Source organism: Somniosus microcephalus, chromosome 10, assembly GCF_052327205.1.
Source record: "Somniosus microcephalus isolate GS21.2 chromosome 10, FLI_Smic_1.0, whole genome shotgun sequence".
Taxonomy (NCBI): domain Eukaryota; kingdom Metazoa; phylum Chordata; class Chondrichthyes; order Squaliformes; family Somniosidae; genus Somniosus; species Somniosus microcephalus.
In genome coordinates this window covers 232,686,235-232,710,745 of record NC_140996.1, presented here as the reverse complement: position 1 = coordinate 232,710,745, position 24,511 = coordinate 232,686,235, and the positions used below count along the sequence as shown (strand labels likewise).

The following is a 24,511-nucleotide window of genomic DNA, read 5'->3' as shown; positions in this document are numbered from 1 at the left end:
AGCGCGAGAGAGCGAGCGAGCGAGCGCGAGAGAGCGAGAGAGAGCGCGAGAGCGCGAGAGCGAGAGAGCGCGCGAGAGCGAGAGAGCGCGCGAGAGCGAGAGAGAGAGCGCGAGAGCGAGAGAGGGCGAGAGCGAGAGAGAGCGAGAGAGAGCGAGAGAGAGCGAGAGAGAGCGAGAGCGCGAGAGAGCGAGAGCGCGAGAGAGCGAGCGCGCGAGAGCGAGAGAGCGAGAGAGCGCGCGAGCGAGAGGGCGAGAGAGCGCGAGGGCGAGAGAGCGAGAGCGCGCGAGAGCGAGAGAGAGCGCGAGCGCGAGCGCGAGAGCGCGGGCGCGAGAGAGCGCGAGAGCGAGAGAGCGCGAGAGCGAGAGCGCGAGAGAGCGAGAGAGCGAGAGAGCGCGCGAGAGCGAGAGAGCGAGAGAGCGCGAGAGCGAGAGCGCGAGAGAGAGAGAGAGCGCGAGAGAGAGAGCGCGTGAGAGAGAGCGCGCGTTCATTGCGCTGTACGGTAGTGAAGTATGGGGCCCGCTCAATCACCATAGCTACACTAAATGGGAAAAACACACAATAGAAGCCCTACATGCAGAATTTTGCCGAAGCATTCTTCGCACCCAAAGGAAAACACCAACAAATGCATGCAGAGCCGAACTCGGCAGATACCCACTGATAATAAACATCCACAAACGAGCACTAAACTTCCTAAATCACCTCAAATCTAGCTCCCCAGACACCCTTCATTTTAAAGCCTTCCAGACCCAAGAGCTAAACCCAGAAAAGAGTCCCCTGAGTCAGCTGCTACTGAAACTAAGTACTCCTACTCAGCCGGACCCTGACCAGTCCCAGACCAACACTGCCGTCCAAACACCAATCCGAGTGAACCAAATCATTAAACAATGCAAAGAAACCTACCTGGAACATTGGAACAATGTAACCAAAAGCCAAAGCAGATTAGAATGTTACCGGGCCCTAAAAAGAGAATATAAACTGGCAGACTATCTCTCGACCATCAGAGACACAAAACAGAGACAGACCCTCACCAGGTACAGACTAAGCGACCACCAACTGGCAATTGAAAAAGGAAGATACAAGAAATCCTGGCAGCCTAGAGAGAATAGAATATGTGATCAATGTCTGGCCGACGAGGTTGAGACAGAGATGCATTTCCTCCTAAAATGCGAAAAATTCAACACAACAAGAAACATATTATTTGACAAGCTCAGCCAAACAACCCCAGATTTCAAAGAATTGAATGACCTGTCAAAATTAAGATTAGTCCTGGGAGAAGGAGACAGACCATACCTTGGTGCCAAATATGTAGCAACATGTCACAACCTGAGGACTGTTTAAAATTAATATTGAATGTGCCCAACGATGTTCAACGACTTTAAATTAATATTGTTTAAACTAATATTGTATGTACCCAACGAAGGTCAAAATTGTTTGACACCTACAGAATGTTGGAAAACTGTACTTTTTGTTATGTAAGCTTTGGCAATATGGTTCCCTGTAAACTTTCATGCCAATAAAGCATTTGAATTGAATTGAGAGCACGAGAGAGAGGGAGCGCGAGAGAGAGGGAGCGCGAGAGAGGGCGCGAGAGGGAGAGAGCGCGAGAGGGAGAGAGCGCGAGGGAGAGAGCGCGAGGGAGAGCGCGAGGGAGAGAGCGCGAGGGAGAGAGCGCGAGGGAGAGAGCGCGAGGGAGAGAGCGCGAGAGAGAGAGCGCGAGAGAGAGACAGAGAGCGAGAGACAGAGAGCGAGAGAGCGCGTGAGAGAGTGACAGTGTGTGTGAGACAGTGCGCGCGCGACTGCAGTGCCCCCTGCTGGAAATTCTCTGATCCTACGGCAGCATCACACAGACGGCGGTGGGTCAGTGCGGGAGGAGATTCTCAGACAGCTCCGGAGTCTGGCGGCTGGTCTGGAGGGTTCTGCTTGCAGGAGCAGAGGCGACACCGGACGGGTCTGGACGGTAGAGCAGCTCCCTTGTGCTGAACTTGTTTCCAAACACCTGGTGACGGTGCGGCTTGTCCCCAACTAGGTTCAGAGAGAAACAAGCAGAGAATGGAGCAAGAGCTCCACCCAATGGCTTGTTTGGTAACTGCCGCATCCAGTGTGAAACTCCGCCAAGTCCCATCCCTCCTCTGCTTATGTGATCTCGGCTGAACTGGCAGGAGTTGTGAGACTAGTGGCCTTCCCCCAAACCCCTCCCTATCTCTGTAACCACTGCCAGCCCCACAACCCTCCGAGATCTCTGCGTTCCTCCAATTCTGGCCTCTTGCACGTCCCCCGATTTTAATCACTCCACCATTGGCGGCCGTGCCTTCAGCTGCCTGGGCCCTAAGCTCTGGAATTCCCTCCCTAAACCTCTCCGCCTCTCTCTCCTCCTTTAAGACGGTGGCTGCAGTGTGGACCATCTACAAGATGCACTGCAGCAACTCACCAAGGCTTCTTCGGCAGCACCTCCCAAACCCGCGACCTCCACCAACTAGAAGGACAAGGGCAGCAGGCGCATGGGAACACCACCACCTCCAAGTTCCACTCCAAGTCACACACCATCCTGACTTGGAAATATATCGGCCATTCCTTCATCGTCGCTGGGTCAAAATCCTGGAACTCGCTCCCTAACAGCACTGTGGGAGCACCTTCACCACACAGACTGCAGCGGTTCAAGGCGGCTCACCACCACCTTCTCAAGGGCAATTAGGGATGGGCAATCAATGCTGGCCTTGCCAGCGACGCCCACATCCCAGGAATTAATTTTTTTTTAAATCTCCTGATGTGGCTCGGTGTCAGATTGTGTCTGATAATCGCTCCTGTGAAGCTCCTTGGGACGTTTTACTACGTTAAAGGCGCCGTATAAATACAAGTTGTTGTTGAATTATCGGGGTAGCGGTTTTGATTGACAGCAGTGTCGGGGCGGTGGGAGGGTCAGGGCTGGGAGAGGGGCGGGGCCGGTGGTCCTTTGACGGACAGCTGGGTAGTCGGGAGTTTCGGACCATGGGCTGGTAGTTGGCCTCCGCTCTCAGCTGACCAGACCCGCCGAGACCGGCGGAGATACCAGCACCGGTCCCCTGGTATTCACAGCAGGTGCGGGAAGCCACTTCAAGGATCGCTTTTAGGTTGAGAGGCTGCGCAGAAAGGTTTAGCAGGTCATGGAGGGCTTTGTACACGAGGGTGTGAATTTTAAATTCGAGGCGTTTCCAGAGCAGGAGCCAATAGAAAGAAAGACTTACATTTCTACAGCACCTTTCACGACCACCAGACATCCCAAAGCACTTTACAGCCAATGAAGTACTTTTTGAAGTGTGGTCACTGTTGTAATGTGGGAAACGCAGCAGCTAATTTGCGCACAGCAAGCTCCCGCAAACAGCAATGTGATAATGACCAGATCATCTGTTTTTAGTGATGTTGATTGAGGGATAAATATTGGCCCCAGGACACTGGGGAGAACTCCCCTGCTCTTCTTCGAAATAGTGGCCGTGGGATCTTTTACATCCACTTGAGAGAGCAGATGGGCCTCGGTTTAACATCTCATCTGAAAGACAGCACCTCCGACAGTGCAGCACTCCCTCAGTACTGCCCCTCCGACAGTGCGGCGCTCCCTCAGTACTGCCCCTCCGACAGTGCGGCGCTCCCTCAGTACTGCCCCTCCGACAGTGCAGCACTCCCTCAGTACTGCCCCTCCGACAGTGCAGCACTCCCTCAGTACTGACCCTCCGACAGTGCAGTGTTCCCTCAGTACTGCCCCTCCGACAGTGCGGCGCTCCCTCAGCACTGCCCCTCCGACAGTGCGGCGCTCCCTCAGTACTGCCCCTCCGACAGTGCGGCGCTCCCTCAGTACTGCCCCTCCGACAGTGCGGCGCTCCCTCAGTACTGCCCCTCTGACAGTGCGGCGCTCCCTCAGTACTGCCCCTCCGACAGTGCGGCGCTCCCTCAGTACTGCCCCTCCGACAGTGCGGTGTTCCCTCAGTACTGCCCCTCCGACAGTGCGGCGCTCCCTCAGTACTGCCCCACCGACAGTGCGGCGCTCCCTCAGTACTGCCCCTCCGACAGTGCAGCCCTCCCTCAGTACTGCCCCTCCGACAGTGCAGCCCTCCCTCAGTACTGCCCCTCCGACAGTGCAGCCCTCCCTCAGTACTGCCCCTCCGACAGTGTGGCGCTCCCTCAGTACTGCCCCTCCGACAGTGTGGCGCTCCCTGAGCACTACACTGGGAGTGTGAGTCTAGATTTTGAGCTCTAGTCTCTGGAGTGGGAATTGAACACACGACCTTCTGACTCAGAGGCGAGTGTGCTGCCCGCTGAGCCACGGCTGGCAGGATGCCCGCGTGTTTGGAAGCGATACAGAAACCGCGTCCCGCCCGCGCTCTGCCTACCTGCTGACCTCGGAGACGTTGCTCAATCGAGCGGCTTCCAGCAACGCGTGACCTGGGAAAAAAAGCAACAGAGAGTCGGTGACATGGAACGTGGCAAAATAACAGGATCCCACCCAGCTACACTACAATAGACCCGGGTCCATCTAGTTCACCCTCCCATCCTGGGAGTCACACATCCAACGATAATGGGGTTGTTGACCAATCACAGCGATCAATTTGTATCAATGAGTCTACAACAGACCCAGATACGAGGCGAGGAAAACCCCCAGTGGTGGAGAGCTTTGGGAACCCGAGGTCCCAATTCACCTGTTCCTCCCGAGGTCGCTGCACTCACCACACCTCACGGCTCAGATTACTGCATCCAAAGTATTATTTCCTGAGAGGAATCTTGCATTTGAATGAATCAACAGTAACTGCTTCCACCGTCTCCCTGAGGGAGCCTGTTCCGTAGATTGACCGCTCGCTCACAGCATTCAGGGAGGCCATTCGGCCCATCGTGCCCAAGCTCGCTCTCCGAAAGAGCTCTCCCCCTTCAGTCCCAATTCCTCGGCCCATTCCCCAAACCCTCTTTAGCTTTAACTGTTAATCCACTTCCCTCTTAAAAGCGACGATGGATTCTGTTTCCAGCGCTGTTCATGGTTGTACTTTCAATCTCCTAAAAGGCTTCGGCATAAAAATAACTCTCCTTTCATACGCTTGAGCTACTCACTAGCCACTGGAAATAACTTTCCCTGTTTACACGATAACATACCTCTCATACATTTGAGCACCTCAACCAGCTCTCTCCTTAACCTTTCTTCCAAGGAGCCCCAGTTTATAGAAACACAGGAACAGGGGGAGGCCATTCAGCCCCTCGAGCCCGTTCTACCATTGATGGCTGATCTGTACCTCAATGACATTTACCCGCCTTTGCTCCGTATCCCTCGATACCCCTTACCCAACAAAAATCCATCGATCGCAGTCTTGAAATTTTCAGTTGACCCCCAGCCTCCACAGCTTTTGGGGGAGAGAGTTCCAGATTTCCCCCACCCTTTGTGTGAAGAAGTGCTTCCTGACATCACCCCTGAACGGCCTGGCTCTAATTTTAAGGTTCTGCCCCCTTGTTCTGGACTCCCCCCACCAGAGGAAATAGTTTCTCTCTCTCGACCCGATCAACTCCTTTAATCATCTTAAACACCTCGATCAGATCACCCCTTAATCTTCTAAACTCAAGGGAATACAAGCCCAGTCTGGGCAACCTGTTAATTTAACCCTTTTAGCCCCGGTATCACAGAAGGATTGGAACACGAGGATGAAAATCTTTAAAATCGAGGCGTTGCTTAACCGGGAGCCAATGTAGGTCAGCGAGCACAGGGGTGATGGGCGAACGGGACTTGGTGCGAGTTAGGGCACGGGCAGCAGAGTTTTGGATGACCTCAAGTTTACGTAGGGTGGAATGTGGGAGGCCAGCCAGGAGTGCGTTGGAATAGTCAAGTCTGGAGGTAACAAAGGCATGGATGAGGGTTTCAGCAGATGAGCGGGGTTGGGGGCAGACACAGGCAGTGTTACGGAGTTGGAAATAGGCGGTCTTGGGGAAATGGAAGCCGAACTCAGGGTCAAACACGACACCAAGGTTGCGAACAGTGTGGTTCAGCCTCAGACAGATGTTAGGGAGAGGGATGGAGTCAGTGACTAGGGAACGGAGTTTGTGGCAGGGACCGAAAACAATGGCTTCGGTCTTCCCAATAGTTAGTTGGGAGGAAATTTCTGCTCATCCAGAACTAGATGTCGGCCAAGCAGTCTGACAATTTAGAGACTGTGGCGGGGTCGAGAGAAGTGGTAGTGAGGTAGAGCTGAGTGTCGACAGCGTACATGTGGGAACTGACGCTGTGTTTTGGGATGATGTCGCCAGGGGCAACATGTAGATGAGAAATAGGAGGAGGCCAAGGATAGATCCTTGGGGGGACCCCAGAGGTAACGATGCGGGAGCGGGAAGAGAAACCGTTGCAGGTGATTCTCTGGCTACGATTAGATAGAGAAGAATGGAACCAGGCGAGTGCAGTCCCACCCAGCTGGACGACGGTGGAGAAAGATGGAGTGGTCAACCGTGTCAAAGGCTGCAGACAAGTCAAGAAGGATGAGGAGGGATAGTTTACCACGGTCACAGTCACAAAGGATGTCATTTGTGACTTTGATAAAGGCTGTTTCATAGGAACAGGAGGAGGCCATTCAGCCCCTCGAGCCTGTTCCATATTCAATGAGATCATGGCTGATCTGTATCCCAATTCCATCCACCCGCCTAACTCCATCCAGATGCCTTAATACCCTCGGCTAGCAAATATCTATCGATCTCAGATTAAAAATTGTTAATTGAGCCCCAGCGTCGACTGCTTTCTGTTGGAGAGAGTCCCACACTTCCACCACCCTTTGTGTGAAGAAGTGTTTCCCAACCTCTCTCCTGAACGGCCTGGCTCTGATTTGAGATTTTGTCCCCTTGTCCTAGACTCACCCCACCAGCGGAAAAAGGTTTCTCCCGATCTACCCCATCGATTCCTTTCCAAATCCTAAAAACCTCAATCAAAATCAAATATTCCAGGGAATACAGGCCGAGTTTATGTAATCTCACCTCATAATCTAACGCTTGGAGCCCCGGTATCATTCTGGTGAACCTGCGCTGCCCCCCTCCAAGGCCGATACATCCTTCCTGAGGTGCAGGGCCCGGAACTGAACCCAGTGCTCCAGATCAATGTCCCCCTGCACTGCCTGCCTCCCCCTCCCCCGAGCAGCCCATTAAAATGTTAGCGTATGCAGGGTACCTACAATGGAAAGGCCGGTGATCGGCCGGCGCGGGACCCTGAAGACACCGCGCGGCCGTACATTGCTCCTGATGTGCTCTAACCAGGGCTTTGTATCGCTGCAGCCAAGCTGCCTCCCCTTTGTATTCCACCCTCTCCAGTTATAAAGGCTAATGTAACGTTAGCCTTTCAGTTTCAGTGCTGTGGCGGGGTGGAAACCCGACTGGAATGGTTCAAACATGGAGTTGCGGGAAAGACGGGCACGGATTTGGGAGGCGGCCACATGTTTACATCCTTCCATTCCAAGAAGACACCCCCGGCCACCGTTACTGTACTGTGTTCTCCAGCTCATCCGCTGCTGAAACCCTCACCCGGGCCTTTGTTACCTCGAGACCCGACTATTCCAACGCACTCCTGGCCGGCCTCCATCGTTCTACCCTCCGTAAACCTGAGGTCATCCAAAACTCTTGTCCGTGTCCTAACTCGCACCAAGTCCCGTTCACCGATCACCTCCTGTGCTCGCTGACCTACACTGGCGCCCGGTTAAGAACATAGGAATTAGGAGCAGGAGTCGGCCATTCGGCCCCTCGAGCCTGCTCCGCCATTCAATAAGATCATGGCTGATCTTCGACCTCAACTCCACTTTCCCGCCCGATCCCCATATCCCTTGATTCCCCAAAATCTATCGATCTCAGTCTTGAATATACTCAACGACTGAGCCTCCACAGCCCTCTGGGGCAGAGAATTCCAAAGATTCACCGCCCTCTGAGTGAAGAAATGTCTCCTCATCTCAGTCCTAAATGGCCGACCCCTTATTCTGAGACTGTGACCCCTGGTTCTAGACTCCCCAGCCAGGGGAAACATCCTCCCCGCATCTACCCTGTCAAGCCCCTTAAGAATTTTGTATGCTTCAATGAGATCACCTCTCATTCTTCTAAACTCTAGAGAATATGGGCCTAGTCTACTCAATCTCTCCTCATAGGACAATCCCCCCATCCCAGGAACCAGTCTGGTGAACCTTCGTTGCACTCCCTCTATGGTAAGTATATCCTTCCTTAGGTAAGGAGACCAAAACTGTCCACAATACTCCAGGTGTGGTCTCACCAGGGCCCTATATAATTGCAGTAAGATGTCTTTACTCTTATACTCGAATCCCTTTGTAACAAAAGCTAACATACCATTTGCTTTCTAATTGCTTGCTGTACCTGCCGGTTAACACCCAGGTCCCTCTGAATGCAAACATTTCCCAGTCTCTCACCATTCAAAAAATATTCCTGCTATTTTGGTTTTGCCCCTCGAGCCTGTTCCGCCATTCAATGCGATCATGGCTGATCTGATCTTGGCCTCAACTCCACTTTCCCGCCCGCTCCCCATAACCCTCGATTCCTCTGTTGCTCAAAAATCTGTCTATCTCCGCCTTGAATATATTTAAATGACCCAGCCTCCACAGCTCTCTGGGGAAGAGAATTCCACAGATTCACGACCCTCAGAAGAAATTCCTCCTCATCTCCGGTTTAAATGGGCGACCCCTTATTCTGAAACTATGCCCCCTAGTTCTAGATTCCCCCACGAGGGGAAACATCCTCTCTGCATCTACCCTGTCAAGCCCCCTCAGAATCTTATATGTTTCAATAAGATCCCCTCTCATTCTTCTAAACTCCAGTGAGTATAGGCCCAACCTGCTCAACCTTTCCTCATAAGACAACCCCTTCATCTCAGGAATCAACCTCGTGAACCTTCTCTGAACTGCCTCCAATGCAAGTATATCCCTCCTTAAATAAGGAGACCAAAACTGTACGCAGTACTCCAGGTGTGGTCTCACCAACACCCTGTACAGTTGTAACAAGACTTCCCTACTTTTATACTCCATCCCCCTTTGCAATAAAGGCCAACATTCCATTTGCCTTCCTAATTACTTGCTGTACCTGCATGCTAACGTTTTGTGTTTCATGTACAAGGACCCTCAGATCCCTCTGTACCTCAGCATTCTGTAGTCTCTCTCCATTTAAATAATAATTTGTTTTTCTATTCTTCCTACCAAAGTGGATAACCTCACATTTTCCCCCATTATACTCCATCTGCCAGATTTTTACCCACTCACTGAACCTATCGATATCCCTTTGCAGACTCTGTGTCCTCCTCACACCTTGTGTTCCCACCTATCTTTGTATCGTCAGCAAATTTGGCTACAATACACTCGGTCCCTTCATCCAAGTCATTAATATAGATTGTAAATAGTTGAGGCCCCAGCACTGATCCCTGTGGCACCCCACTAGTTACAGTTTGCTAACCTGAAAATGACCCATTTATCCTGACTCTCTGTTTTCTGTTAGTTAGCCAATCCTCTATCCAGTCTAATATATTACCCCCAACACCATGAGCTCTCATCTTGTGCAGTAACCTTTTATGTGGCACCTTATCGAATGCCTTTTGGAAATCCAAATACACTACATCTACTGGTTCCCCTTTATCCACCCTGCTCATTACATACTAGCTACTCTCTTCCTTTTTATATACCTGTAGAAGCTCTTACTGTCAGTTTTTATATTTCTTGCTAATTTACTCTCATAATCTATCTTCTTTTTATTATTTTTTTAGTCATCCTTTGCTGGTTTCTAAAAATTTCCCAATCCTCTGGCCTATTACTAATCTTTGCATCATTGTATGCCTTTTCTTTCAATTTAATACCATCCTCAGTGTTTGTTTGATAAACCTCCTGTGAAACGCCTTGGGACATTTTACTATATTAAGATCGCTGTATAATTGCAATTTGTTCTTATTGTTAAGGTGCGATTACTCACCATCTGTCCCCGAGGTTCTGCTGTAGCAATAGACGAGGGCAGCTGCCAGGGTGCAGAGTCCAGCCGAGGCTCCCAGTCCCCAATCTCCCTGTTCGTCCCCTGGCCGTGACCGCCTCCCCATGGCCACAGCCCTGAACTGCAGCTCAAGAGGTGCCAGGCAGCGCCACCCCATGGCCACAGCCCTGAACTGCAAACCGGGCAGTGCCAGGCAGCGCCATCTAGCGGTGAAAGCCGGGAAGTGCAGCCATGACATGTGCCGACAGCGGCTCCCGGCGGCGGGAGACTGGGACTGCAGCTGGGAGGTGGGCCGACAGCGGCTACTGGCGGCGGGAGACTGAGACTGCAGCTGGGAGGCGAGCCGACAGCGGCTCCAGGCGGCGGGAGGTCGGGACTGCAGCTGGAAGGCGGGCAGACAGCGGCTACTGGCGGCGGGAGACTGGGACTGCAGCTGGGAGGCGGGACGATAGCGGCTCCCGGCGGCGGGAGGTCGGGACTGCAGCTGGAAGGCGGGCAGACAGCGGCTCTCCGCGGCGGGAGGCCGGGCTTGCTCCACGCTCCGCCGCCCGATCCCCGCGATTCCGTTTGCCGCTACGCGGCGGCCCGGTTCGCTCAAAGTCCAGCGGGCCCGGAGGTAGCGCATTACTAGGGAGGCGGCGCGGTCCCTGAAGACCGCCATCGAACCGCAAAATGAAAACTTCCTTTCCCACACAACCGACAGCAACGCTCTGGCTTTTCCAGCGGCGCCGCAGCGCAGGCGGCCTACTCACGGTCGGCACTGCGCAGCCGCGGCATGCCCTCCCGCTGCACCCTGGGAGCTGTAGTTGTTCCCCGGTGGCGGCAGCGCCCTCGTCACTTCCGTCGCCCCCTGGCGGCACTACAATTCCCAGGAATCCATGCAGCGCGCAGTCTGCGCATGTGGTGCGCACGCGCAGACTGCCTGCGCAGGTGCATTCTGGGAGTTGTAGTTTAAAATCTTGGTCCTGGTCCCAACCCTCATCATTCCAAAAGGGGTTTGACCCCAACTCAAACACCCACTCCCTCCACCACTGCTGCACGCTATACTATCTTTTTAATTCATTCACGGGATGTGGGCGTCGCTGGCAAGGCCGGCATTTATTACCCATCCCTAATTGCCCCTTGAGCAGATGGTGGTGAGCCGCCTTCTTGGTCTGGAGGAGTCCGTGTTCCATGTTTATGTCGGGTGTGGGAGGTTGCAGCCCCTCTTCCATTATTTGAAGGGGCTGCTCCTCAAATTTTGGTTGCACTTCAGTCCCACGCTCTTGATCTACGGTCACCCGGTGCGGAGGGGAGCGGGCAGGTCGGAGGACCTCCTCGTGGGTCTGCTCCTGGGCCTGGCCAAGAAAGCCATTAATTGGTCCAGGCAGCGGGCGGTCGAGGGGGTCGTCCGGCCGGATTGCCTCCCTCTCTTCCGCGGCCATGTTCGCGGCCGGGTGGCCCTGGAGATGGAGCACGCGGTGTCCGCCGGCGAGCTCGAGCTCTTTCGAGACCGGTGGGCGCCGCGGGGACTGGAGTGCGTAGTTGGTTTAAACCACCAGATTTTAATTTAAGGGGTTAAGTTTTGTTTCGGGGTTTATTGGATTGGGTGTATTTGTTTAATGTTTTTGTTTTATTGGTTTTAAAAAAAAAAAAAGAGGAGCCGCCTTCTTGGTCTGGAGGAGTCCGTGTTCCATGTTTATGTCGGGTGTGGGAGGTTGCAGCCCCTCTTCCATTATTTGAAGGGGCTGCTCCTCAAATTTTGGTTGCACTTCAGTCCCACGCTCTTGATCTACGGTCACCCGGTGCGGAGGGGAGCGGGCAGGTCGGAGGACCTCCTCGTGGGTCTGCTCCTGGGCCTGGCCAAGAAAGCCATTAATTGGTCCAGGCAGCGGGCGGTCGAGGGGGTCGTCCGGCCGGATTGCCTCCCTCTCTTCCGCGGCCACGTTCGCGGCCGGGTGGCCCTGGAGATGGAGCACGCGGTGTCCGCCGGCGAGCTCGAGCTCTTTCGTGACCGGTGGGCGCCGCGGGGACTGGAGTGCATAATTGGTTTAAACAACCAAACTTTAATTTAATGGGTTAAGTCTTGTTTCTGGGTTTTTTGTTAGTGTATTTGTTTAATGTATTTTTTATTGGTGTAACACAAGAGGAGCCGCCTTCTTGAACGGCTGCAGTCCATGTGGTGAAGGTGCTCCCACAGTGCTGTTAGGGAGGGAGTTCCAGGATTTTGACCCAGCGACGATGAAGGAACGGCCGATATATTTCTAAGTCAGGATGGTGTGTGACCTGGAGGGGAACTTGGAGGTGGTGGCGTTCCCATGCGCCTGCTGCCTTTGTCCTTCTAGGTGGAAGAGGTCGCAGGTTTGGGAGGTGCTGCCAAAGAAGCCTTGGCGAGTTGCTGCAGTGCATCTTGTAGATGGTACACACTGCAGCCACGGTGCGCCGGTGGTGGAGGGAATGAATGTTTAAGGTGGTGGATGGGGTGCCAGTCAAGGGGGCTGCTTTGGCCTGGATGGTGTCGAGCTTCTTGAGTGTTGTTGGAGCTGCACTCATCCAGGCAAGTGGAGAGTATTCCATCACACTCCTGGCCTGTGCCTTGTAGATGGTGGTAAGGCTTTGGGGAGTCAGGAGGTGAGACACTCGCCGCAGAATACCCAGCCTCTGACCTGCTCTTGTTGCCACAGTATTTATGTGGCTGGTCCAGTTAAGTTTCTGGTTAATGGTGACCCCCAGGATGTTGATAGTAGGGGATTCGGTGATGGTAATGCCGTTGAATGTCAAGCAGAGGTGGTTAGACTCTCGCTTGTTGGAGATAGTGGCGCGAATGTTACCTGCCACTTATCAGCCCAAGCCTGAACATCGTCCAGGTCTTGTTGCATGCGGGCATGGACTGCTTCATTGTCTGTGGAGTTGTGAATGGCGCTGAACACTGTGCAGTCATCAGCGAACATCCCCATTGCGCTCGCTTTTATTGGCTGGAGAGCGGGAGTAAACAAAAGATTTCAATGGATCTTTTTGTTTGGTTAATAACTGGTTATTTTTGTTAACCGAAGGGTATTAAGCGATACATGGCAAAGGCGGGTATATGGAGTTAGGTCGCAGATCTGCCTCAATCTCTTTGAATGGGGGGGAACAGGCTCGAGGGGCTGAATGGCCTCCTCCTGTTCCTCTGTGATCGGGCTCGCCCAGGAATCAGAGTGGAATGGAAAGTCTTGTATTAAAGCTGCAGCCACAATGGTTTTAATAGAAGGCTTTCACTGGTGCTAAGCATGATGGGACAGCCCAATCGCCATAGCACTCTCCTGTTTTCGTACACATTCCAGCAAAATTAAAACATTCACGAGTCCCACAACTGATGGGTTGTGATGGAAAAAAGAGGATTACAGAAAAAAAGGGACAAACGATCACTCAGAAGGGAAAAGCTTTACTCTGTATCTAACCCGTGTTGTACCTGCTCTGGGAGTGTTTGATGGGACAGTGTAGAGGGAGCTTTACTCTGTATCTAACCTGTGCTGTACCTGCCCTGGGAGTGTTTGATGGGACAGTGTAGAGGGACCTTTACTCTGTACCTAACCCGTGCTGTACCTGGCCTGGGAGTGTTTGATGGGACAGTGAAGAGGGAGCTTTACTCTGTATCTAACCTGTGCTGTACCTGCCCTGGGAGTGTTTGATGGGGCAGTGTAGAGGGAGCTTTACTCAGTATCTAACCAGTGCGTTACCTGCCCTGGGAGTGTTTGATGGGACAGTGTAGAGGGAGCTTTACTCTGTATCTAACCCGTGCTGTACCTGCCCTGGGAGTGTTTGATGGGACAGTGTAGAGGGAGCTTTACTCTGTATCTAACCCGTGCTGTACCTGCCCTGGGAGTGTTTGATGGGACAGTGTAGAGGGAGCTTTACTCTGTATCTAACCCGTGCTGTACCTGCCCTGGGAGTGTATGATGGGACAGTGTAGAGGGAGCTTTACTCTGTATCTAACCCGTGCTGTACCTGCCCTGGGAGTGTTTGATGGGACAGTGTAGAGGGAGCTTTACTCTGTATCTAACCCGTGCTGTACCTGCCCTGGGAGTGTTTGATGGGACAGTGTAGAGGGAGCTTTACTCTGTATCTAACCCGTGCTGTACCTGCCCTGGGAGTGTTTGATGGGGCAGTGTAGAGGGAGCTTTACTCTGTATCTAACCCGTGCTGTACCTGCCCTGGGAGTGTTTGATGGGACAGTGTAGAGGGAGCTTTACTCTCTATCTAACCCGTGCTGTACCTGCCCTGAGAGTATTTGATGGGACAGTGTAGAGGGAGCTTTACTCTGTATCTAACCCGTGCTGTACCTGCCCTGGGAGTGTTTGATGGGACAGTGTAGAGGGAGCTTTCCTCTCTCTAACCCGAGCTATACCTGCCCCGGGAGTGTTTGATGGGACAGTGTAGAGGGAGCTTTACTCTGTATCTAACCTGTGCTGTACCTGCCCTGGGAGTGTTTGATGGGGCAGTGTAGAGGGAGCTTTACTCTGTATCTAACCCGTGCTGTACCTGCCCTGGGAGTGTTTGATGGGACAGTGTAGAGGGAGCTTTACTCTCTATCTAACCCGTGCTGTACCTGCCCTGAGAGTATTTGATGGGACAGTGTAGAGGGAGCTTTACTCTGTATCTAACCCGTGCTGTACCTGCCCTGGGAGTGTTTGATGGGACAGTGTAGAGGGAGCTTTCCTCTCTCTAACCCGAGCTATACCTGCCCCGGGAGTGTTTGATGGGACAGTGTAGAGGGAGCTTTACTCTGTATCTAACCCGTGCTGTACCTGCCCTGGGAGTGTTTGATGCTGATGGACAATTCAAACTGGGAGAGGACTTTGCTCCACTGCACTGACGTCCCTCACCATTGGAAGCGGCGGCAGAATTCGAGAGTGACGTCACAGTACAGAAAGTGACGCCGGCGCAGGGGAAGAAGCTGATTGGTGAGTAGTGGGTGAGTGCTTTTTTTTCTTCAATTTTAAGTTTATTTCTTTTAAGGTAGTTCATAGTTAAGGTAGTTCGGGAGAGCGAGAATCTGAGAGTTTAAATTTGCGGTTAGAGTTTTTTAATTAGAACTATGACAGGGGACCTCAGTCCCGTGTGTTGCACGGCCTGCAACATGTGGGAATTCCTAGACGCTTCTTGCAGTCAGGATGACCACCTGTGCAGTAAGTGCCAACGATTTGGCCAACTTGATATCCGGTTTTCGGAGCATCAGCTGGAGTCACTGCGGTGTATCCGCGAGGCTGAGAGTTACGTGGATAGCACGTTTTTAGACGTGGTCACCCCGCAGCTTAAGAAAGTGCAGTCAGAGAGGGAATGGGTGGCCACCAGTCAGAAGAAGGGGGGCAGGCAGGTAGTCAGGAAAGCCCCAGAGTGCATCTCACTCAACAACCGTTTTTCTGTGTTGGAAAGCGGTGAAAGTGACAGTTCCTCTGGGGAGTGCAGCCAGAGCCAAGTTCACAGCACTGTGGGTGGCTCAGCTGCACAAGGGGGGAGGAGTAAGAGTGGAAGGGCAATAGTGGTAGGAGACTCAATAGTGAGGGGTGCAGACAGGCGTTTCTGCGGCCGCAGACGTGACTCCAGGATGGTTTGTTGCCTCCCTGGTGCCAGGGTCAAGGATGTCACTGAACGGCTGCAGGACATTCTGAAGGGGGAGGGTGAACAGTCAGAGGTCGTGGTTCACATTGGTACCAACGACATGGGTAGAAAGAGGGATGAGGTCCTGCAACCAGAATTTAGGGAGCTAGGTAGCAGATTAAAAAGCAGAACCTCAAAGGTTGTAATCTCTGGATTACTCCCGGTGCCACGTGCTAGTGAGTATAGGAATAGGAGGATAGAGCAGATGAATGCGTGGCTAAAGAGTTGGTGCAGGAGGGAGGGCTTTAGTTTCCTGGATCACTGGGTCTGCTTCTGGGGAAGGTGGGACCTGTACAAGTTGGACGGGTTGCACCTGAACCGGAACGGGGAGGTTTGCTAGTACTGTTGGGGGGGTTAAACTAACTTGGCAGGGGGATGGGATACGGAGTGGAGCTGTAGTAGGGGGTGATGCACAGCCAAATATAGAGGAAAAAGCATGTCAGCCTGGAAGGCAGAGCAAATATGTAACAGCACCAGGGAGTAGGGCAAGGCTGGATGGCATTTATTTTAATGCAAGGAGTCTTGCGAGTAAGGCAGATGAATTGAAGGTGTTGATGAACACATGGGAGTATGATATTGTTGCTATCACAGAGAGATGGTTGAGGGAGGGGCAGGACTGGCAGCTCAATATTCCGGGGTATAGACTCTTCAGGCGAGACAGAGGGGGATATAAAAGAGGAGGGGGTGTCGCAATATTAATCAAGGAGTCAATTACTGCAGTAAGGAGGGATGATATCTTAGAAGGTTCCTCTAATGAGGCCATATGGGCAGAACTTAAAAACAAAAAGGGGGCAAGCACTTTGCTTGGGAGTGTACTATAGGCCCCCAAACAGTCAGGGGGAGATAGAGGAACAGATATGTTGGCAAATCTCAGAGAAGTGTAGAAATAATAGGGTAATAATAGTAGGGGATTTCAACTTCCCCAATATTAACTGGGATAGTCAGAGTGTGAAAGGCTTAGTGGGTGCGGAATTCTTAAAGTGCATCCAGGAGAGCTTTTTGAGCCAGCGTGTAGAAAGTCCTACAAGAGAGGGGGCGGTACTAGACCTAATTCTAGGGAATGTAGCCGGGCAAGTGGTAGAAGTGTCAGTAGGAGAGCATTTTGGTGACAGTGACCATAATTCGGTGAGATTTAAGGTAGTCATGGAAAAGGACAAAGATAGACCAGAAATAAAGGTTCTAAATTGGAGGATGGTCGATTTTAATGTGATAAGGCAGGATCTGGCCAAAGTGGACTGGGATCAGCTACTTGTAGGAAAATCCACATCAGAGCAGTGGGAGTCATTCAGAAAGGAAATAGAGAGAGTACAGCGCCAACATGTTCCCGTAAAGGTCAAGGGTGGGACCAACAAGTCCAGGGAACCCTGGATGTCAAGGGATATACAAGAATGGATTAGGAAAAAAAGGGAGGCTTTTGGCAGATACAAAGGGTTAAAACAGCGGAAGCCCTAGAGGAGTATAGAAAGTGCAGGGGGGTAATTAAAGAAATTAGGAGAGTGAAGAGGGGGCATGAAAAGCACTGGCGGGCAAAATAAAGGAAAATCCCAAGGTGTTTTATAAGTATATTAAGGGCAAGAGGATAACCAGGGAAAGAGTAGGTCCCATTAGGGACCAAAGTGGCAATCTGTGTGTAGAGCCGGAAGATGTCGGTGAGGTTTTAAATGAATATTTTGCATCTGTGTTCACTATGGAGAAGGACGATGTAGGCATAGAAATCAGGCAGGGGGATTGTAATATACTTGAACAAATTAGCATTGAGAGGGAGGAGGTACTAGCGGTTTTAGCGGGCTTAAAAGTGGATAAATCCCCAGGCCCAGACGAGATGTATCCCAGGCTGCTGTGTGAGGCAAGGGAGGAGATTGTAGGGACTCGGAAACAAATTTTCAGAACCTCTCTGGCCACAGGGGAGGTGCCAGAGGACTGGAGGACAGCTAACATAGTACCATTATTCAAGAAGGGTAGTAGGGATAAACCAAGGAATTACAGGCCAGTGAGCCTAACATCAGTGGTAGGGAAATTATTGGAAAAAATTCTAAGGGACAGAATTAGTCTCCACTTGGAGAGGCAAGGATTAATCAAGGATAGTCAGCATGGCTTTGTCAGGGGGAGATCATGTCTAACCAATTTGATTGAATTTTTCGAGGGGGTGACTAGGTGTGTGGATGAGGGTAGTGCAGTTGATGTAGTCTACATGGACTTCAGTAAGGCTTTTGACAAAGTCCCGCATGGGAGACTGGTCAGGAAGGTAAGAGCCCATGGGATCCAGGGCAACTTGGCACATTGGATCCAAAATTGGCTTAGTGGCAGGAGGCAGAGGGTGATGGTCGAAGGTTGTTTTTGTGACTGGAAGCCTGTGTCCAGTGGTATACCGTAGGGATCGGTGCTGGGTCCCTTGCTGTTTGTAGTGTACATTAATGATTTAGATATGAATGTAGGAGGTATGATCAGTAAGTTCGCAGATGACACAAAAATTGGTGGAGTGGTAAATAGCGAGGAGGGAAGCCTCAGGCTACAGGACGATATAGACGGGTTAGTCAGATGGGCAGAGCAGTGGCAAATGGAATTTAACCCTGAAAAGTGTGAGGTGATGCATTTTGGGAGGACTAACAAGGCAAGGGAATACACAATGAATGGTAGGACCCTAGGAAGGACAGAGGATCAGAGGGACCTTGGTGTGCATGCACATAGATCCCTGAAGGCAGCAGGACAGGTAGATAAGGTGGTTAAGAAGGCATATGAGATACTTGCCTTCATTAGCCGAGGCATAGAATATAAGAGCAGCGAGGTTATGATGGAGCTGTACAAAACGCTAGTTAGGCCACAGCTGGAATACTGTGTGCAGTTCTGGTCACCACACTATAGGAGGGATGTGATTGCATTAGAGAGAGTGCAGAGGAGATTCACCAGGATGTTACCTGGGCTGGAGCATTTCAGCTATGAAGAGAGACTGGACAGGCTGGGGTTGTTTTCCTTAGAGTAGAGAAGGCTGAGGGGGGATCTGATTGAGGTGTACAAAATTATGAGGGGCAGAGATAGGGTAGATAGAAAGGAACTTTTCCCCTTAGTAGAGGGGTCAATAACCAGGGGACATAGTTTCAAGGTAAGGGGCAGGAGATTTAGAGGGGATTTGAGGAAAAACTTTTTCACCCAGAGAGTGGTTGGAATCTGGAACTCACTGCCTGAAAGGGTGGTAGAGGCAGGAACCGGAAGCTACATCATTAAATAAATTTAAAACAGAAATAGATAGTTTCCTAGAAGTAAAGGGAATTAAGGGTTACGGGGAGTGGGCAGGAAATTGGACATGAGTCTAGGTTCGGAATGGTCATGGCCCTGTGGGTAGTGGAGTGGGCCCAGGGGCCGTGTAGCCTGGTTCTGCTCATACTGTGTTCTAATTCTGTGTTAGATTTCAGGAGATGGTTTTATTCCTGTTCCTGGCTGGGGTGGAGATCGCCTTTACAGAAGGTAAGTACCATAGAAAATATAGGGACAGAGTGATCTCCTGGAAGGATTTCGATCGTCTAGATGGGTCGGAGAGGAATTTCCCAGATTTTTTCTCCCAAATTGGCCATTGGGTCTTTATCTGGTTTTTCGCCTCTCCCGGGGGATCACATGGGTTCGGGTGGATGCAGAGTGATAGAAGATTTGAGGTTAGGATCAGATCAGCCATGATCTTATTGAATGGTGGAGCAGGCTCGAGGGGCCGATTGGCCTACTCCTGCTCCTATTTCTTATGTTCTTATGTTCTTATAAGCATTGAGATGAGCACTTGAAACGCCACAGCATACAAGGCTACGGACCAAGTGCTGGAAAATGGGATTAGAATAGACAGGGCTTGATGGCCGGCGCAGACACGATGGGCCAAAGGGCCTCTTTCTGTGCAGTATAACTCTATGAGCTCAATGAGCAGAAAAATCCATTAATATGTTTTCACAGTTGACTTAAAGTAAGTCACGTACGCTGGCAGCTCCTTTGCAGCTGCTGAGTCACTGGTTTGAATATCCCCACAGAGAAGGAATGTGTTTGAATAACAAACCTCTATGTTCCTAAGTCAAAAAAATCATGAAAATCTCAGGCAAATGTTTCACCGTCGAATCCCGAGACTTTTTATTGTTTTAGAATTTGCATAGTCCTGTCGTTGGACTGGCTTTTTCCTCTCTGCTCCTCCGGTGTCCAATTTAATCGCCCCTTCTGCTTCTGAATTTGTTAATTCCTTGCTGTGGCTGAATACAATGTGCAGGCGGGCAGTCTTTTACCATCGCTTGTGGAACCCTAGAAAGAAAGACTTACATTTCTCCAGCCCCTTTCATACCCTCAGGACGTCCCAAAGCGCTTTACAGCCAATGAAGTACTTTTTGGAGTGTAGTCACTGTTGTAATGTGGGAAACGCAGCAGCCAATTTGCGCACAGCAAGCTCCCACAAACAGCAATGTGATAATGACTAGATAATCTGTTTTAGTGATGTGGGTTGAGGGATAAATATTGGTTAGGACACCGGGGAGAACTCCCCCTGCTCCTTCCAATAGAGGCCGTGGGATCATTTACGCCCCCTTGAGAGGGTAGACGGGGCCTCGGTTTAATATCCGAAAGACGGCACCTCCGACAGTGCAGCGCTCCCTCAGTACTGCCCCTCCGACAGTGCGGCGCTCCCTCAGTACTGCCCCTCCGACAGTGCGGCGCTCCCTCAGTACTGCCCCTCCGACAGTGCAGCGCTGCCTTATTACTGCCCCTCCGACAGTGCGGCGCTCCCTCAGTACTGCCCCTCCGACAGTGTGGCGCTCCCTCAGTACTGCCCCTCCGACAGTGTGGTGCTCCTTCAGTACTGCCCCTCCGACAGTGCAGCACTCCCTCAGTACTGCCCCTCCGACAGTGCGGCGCTCCCTCAGTACTGCCCCTCCGACAGTGCGGCGCTCCCTCAGTACTGCCCCTCCGACAGTGCAGCGCTCCCTCAGTACTGCCCCTCCGACAGTACGGCGCTCCCTCAGTACTGCCCCTCCGACAGTGCGGCGCTCCCTCAGTACTGCCCCTCCGACAGTGCGGCGCTCCCTCAGTACTGCCCCTCCGACAGTGCGGCGCTCCCTCAGTACTGCCCCTCCGACAGTGCGGCGCTCCCTCAGTACTGCCCCTCCGACAGTGCGGCGCTCCCTCAGTACTGCCCCTCCGACAGTGCGGCGCTCCCTCAGTACTGCCCCTCCGACAGTGCGGCGCTCCCTCAGTACTGCCCCTCCGACAGTGCGGCGCTCCCTCAGTACTGCACCTCCGACAGTGCGGCACTCCCTCAGTACTGCCCCTCCGACAGTGCAGCGCTCCCTCATCACCTCCCCTCCGACAGTGCAGCGCTCCCTCAGTAGTACACCTCCGACAGTGCAGCATTCCCTCAGTACAGCGCCTCCGACAGTGCAGCACTTCCTCAGTACTGCCCCTCCGACTGTGCAGCACTCCCTCAGTACTGCACCTCCGACAGTGCAGCACTCCCTCAGTACTGCCCCTCCGACAGTGCAGCACTCCCTCAGTACTGCCCCTCCGACAGTGCAGCGCTCCCTCAGTACTGCCCCTCCGACAGTGCAGCGCTCCCTCAGTACTGCCCCTCCGACAGTGCCGCACTCCCTCAGTACTGTCCCTCCGACAGTGCAGCGCTCCCTCAGTACTGCACTGGAGTGTTGGCCTGGATTATGGGCTCAAGTCTCTGGATTGGGACTTGAACCCACAACCTTCCGACCCAGAGGCGAGAGTGCTACCCACTGAGCCAGCCTTCTTTGTAACTGCACTATCAGTGCCATCGTTCTGTTCTGTGAATAATTACTGGCTGCATATTTCTTCCTAAACCTCTTCTCCCTGTTACTGTGAGGTCGAACTCCAAACCATCGTCAACACCTTCACCGAAGCGTACGAGAGCATGGACCTTACACTAAACATCCGTAAGACAAAGGTCCTCTACCAACCTGCCCCCGCCACACAGTACTGCCCACCCGATTATCAAAATCCACGACAAAGCCTTGGACAACGTGGACCACTTTCCATACCTCGGGAGCCAACTGTCAACAAGGGCAGACGTCGACGACGAAGTCCAACACCGCCTTCAGTGTGCCAGTGCAGCCTTCGGTCGCCTGAGGAAGAGAGTGTTTGAAGACCAGGACTTCAAACCCGGCACTAAGCTGATGGTCTACAGAACAGCAGTGATACCTGCCCTGCTGTATGCTTCAGAGACATGGACCGTGTACAGCAGGCACCTCAAAGCACTGGAGAGGTACCACCAACGCTGCCTCCGCAAGATCCTGCAAATCCATTGGCAGGATAGGCGCAGCAACGTCAGTATTCTCGCTCAGACCAACATCCCCAGCATCGAAGCTTTGATCACGCTCTATCGGCTCCGATGGATGGGTCACATTGTCCGCATGCCCGATACGAGACTCCCAAAACAAGCGCTCTACTCGGAGCTCCGGCACGGCAGGAGAGCCCAGGTGGGCAGAGGAAACGCTTCAAGGACACCCTCAAAGCCTCCTTGAAAAAGTGTAACATCCCCACTGACACCTGGGAATCCCTGGCCCAAGACCGCACAAAGTGGAGGAGAAGCATCCGGGAAGGCGCCGAACACCTCGAGTCTCTCCGCCGGGAGCAAGCGGAAGCCAAGCGCAGGCAGCGCAAGGAGCGCACGTCAACCCAAGCACCCCACCCACCCGCCCCTTCAACCACCGTCTGCCCCACCTGTGACAGAGACTGTAGGTCCCGCACTGGACTCATCAGTCACCTGAGAACTCATTTTTAATGTGAAAGCAAGTCATCCTCGGTTCCGAGGGACTGCCTAAGAAGAAGACTACAGATTCATAGGGGAAAAATTCGGTATCGCCCCGTTTGGGGCGCGATTATCGGCCGTGCGCAAAGTTTAGCGCCTGGCGCTAATTATCGCCTCCAACTGCAAACTTGGCCCCTATCGCCCCTGGAGGTGATTGGAGTGCTAAATCAGGCGCTACACACCTGTCTTAAGGCGCTAACGCCGAGGAGCGAGGCGCTACCTCAGAGCGCTGGCGAAGCTCATGTGATGTCAGTCAGCAATGGAACACAGACACACTGGCGCCGGCCAGTTCTTAAAGGGGAGGGTCGATCTTGCTCTCCATCCACACCCTGCTCATTGCAGCCTTGAATCTTGGCCTGGAGAGACCTGTACATCAAATCTGCTGAAAAGAACAATGGAGAGGCCCAGGGAAAGAGCTCAGAGTGCAGCCCCCACAGTCTCTTCTAAATCGATACAAGGAAGGTCAAATCAAAATGAACCTGCAAAGTGCTGCTCAGTACCCAAAACTCCTTCACACAGCGTTGAATCTCTCCAGAAGTCTCTCTCTCTCTCTCTCTCTCTCTCAGAATGCGTGGTGCAAAAACGTCACCAACAAAAAAAGGCAGGAAGCGGTCGCCTTTAAATAGCGCTCCCCCAGTCCCTTCCCGACTGCAAAACGCTCCCCTCAACCTGTTGTTGCTAGCGGCAGGCGGTAAGGCAGGGGGCGCCACTCAATATCCGGTCCAGGGTGCTACCGGGGCGTTGCACGCTCGACTGACGTCACGATCTGCCGGCGCAGGAGATCGTGGCAGTAGTGTTTAGCACCGCCGCAAAATGTCTGGTCAATTTCGCGAGCGACGCAAACATCGTCGCGCCCGGGCGCTAGTTGCTTTGCGCCCCATTAGCGCCCTCTTAAGGCGCTAACGGGAGGCGCAAACCAACTGAATTTTTCCCCCAAAGAATTGTACAGCAAGAGCTATCCAATTAGATTCACTGCGCACACCGCCCCCACCCCCGCCATCACCCCCATCTTTCCCCATAGGCCTGCAAGTGTTTCTGAGAATGCGCTGCCTGAAAGGGCAGTGGAAGCAGATTCAATAGTAACTTTCAAAGGGGAATTGGATGAATACTTGAAGGGGAGAAATGTGCAGGGCTGTGGGGAAAGAGCAGGGGGGAGTGGGACTAATTGGAGAGCTCTTTCAAAGAGCCGGCACAGGCACGATGGGCTGACTGGCCTCCTTTGTTTTTATTCGTTCCTGGGATGTGGGCGTCGCTGGCAAGGCCGGCATTTATTGCCCATCCCTAATTGCCCTTGAGAAGGTGGTGGTGAGCCGCCTTCTTGAACCGCTGCAGTCCGTGTGGTGAAGGTGCTCCCACAGTGCTGTTAGGGAGGGAGTTCCAGGATTTTGACCCAGCGACGATGAAGGAACGGCCGATATATTTCCAAGTCAGGATGGTGTGTGACTTGGAGGGGAACTTGGAGGTGGTGGTGTTCCCACGCGCCTGCTGCCCTTGTCCTTCTAGGTGGAAGAGGTCGCGGGTTTGGGAGGTGCTGCCGAAGAAGCCTTGGCGAGTTGCTGCAGTGCATCTTGTAGATGGTCCACACTGCAGCCACGGTGCGCCGGTGGTGGAGGGAGTGAATGTTTAAAGTGGTGAATGGGGAGCCAATCAAGCGGACTGCTTTACCCTGGATGGTGTCGAGCTTCTTGAGTGTTGTTGGAGCTGCACTCATCCAGGCACGTGGCGAGTATTCCATCACTAGTTTTGGTTCCCCCACAGGCTCCTCCTTTAAGCTTCAAAACTGCTGGTTAGAAGCATCTGGAGAACATTCATGTCGTGTGGAACACTTCCAACATGGTATAAAGTTCCTCTCCAGTCACATCCCAGACCAAGTCCACACATAGAAGGTGTTGGGACACAACTGCATGTCATCATTCCCCAACAGCAACAACATGTATTTACATAGCTCCTTTAATGTAGTAAAACGTCCCAAGGGACTTCACAGGAGCATTGATCAGGCAAAATTTGACACCGAGCCACATAAGGAGACATTAGGGCAGGTGACCAAAAGCTTGGTCAAAAGAGGTAGGTTTTAAGGAGCGTCTTAAATGAGGAGAGAGAGGCGGAGAGGTTTAGGGAGGGAATTCCAGAGCTTGGGGCCGAGGCAGCTG

The 24,511-nt window shown here is 52.5% G+C and overlaps 1 protein-coding gene across 1 annotated transcript in view; it reads right to left on the bottom strand.

The window, feature by feature from the left end:
- clpb (ClpB family mitochondrial disaggregase) overlaps positions 1-10,754 on the bottom strand; it is a 136,465-nt gene extending 125,711 nt beyond the window's left edge. Inside the window, exons 1-2 of the mRNA XM_085999763.1 lie at positions 9,938-10,754; positions 4,363-4,414 (exon numbers count right to left, since the gene is read on the bottom strand). Coding sequence (XP_085855889.1) covers positions 4,363-4,414; positions 9,938-10,613 — 728 coding nt within the window. The 5' untranslated portion in view covers positions 10,614-10,754. The remainder of the gene's footprint in view (positions 1-4,362; positions 4,415-9,937) is intronic.
- Positions 10,755-24,511: the final 13,757 nt, after the last annotated feature.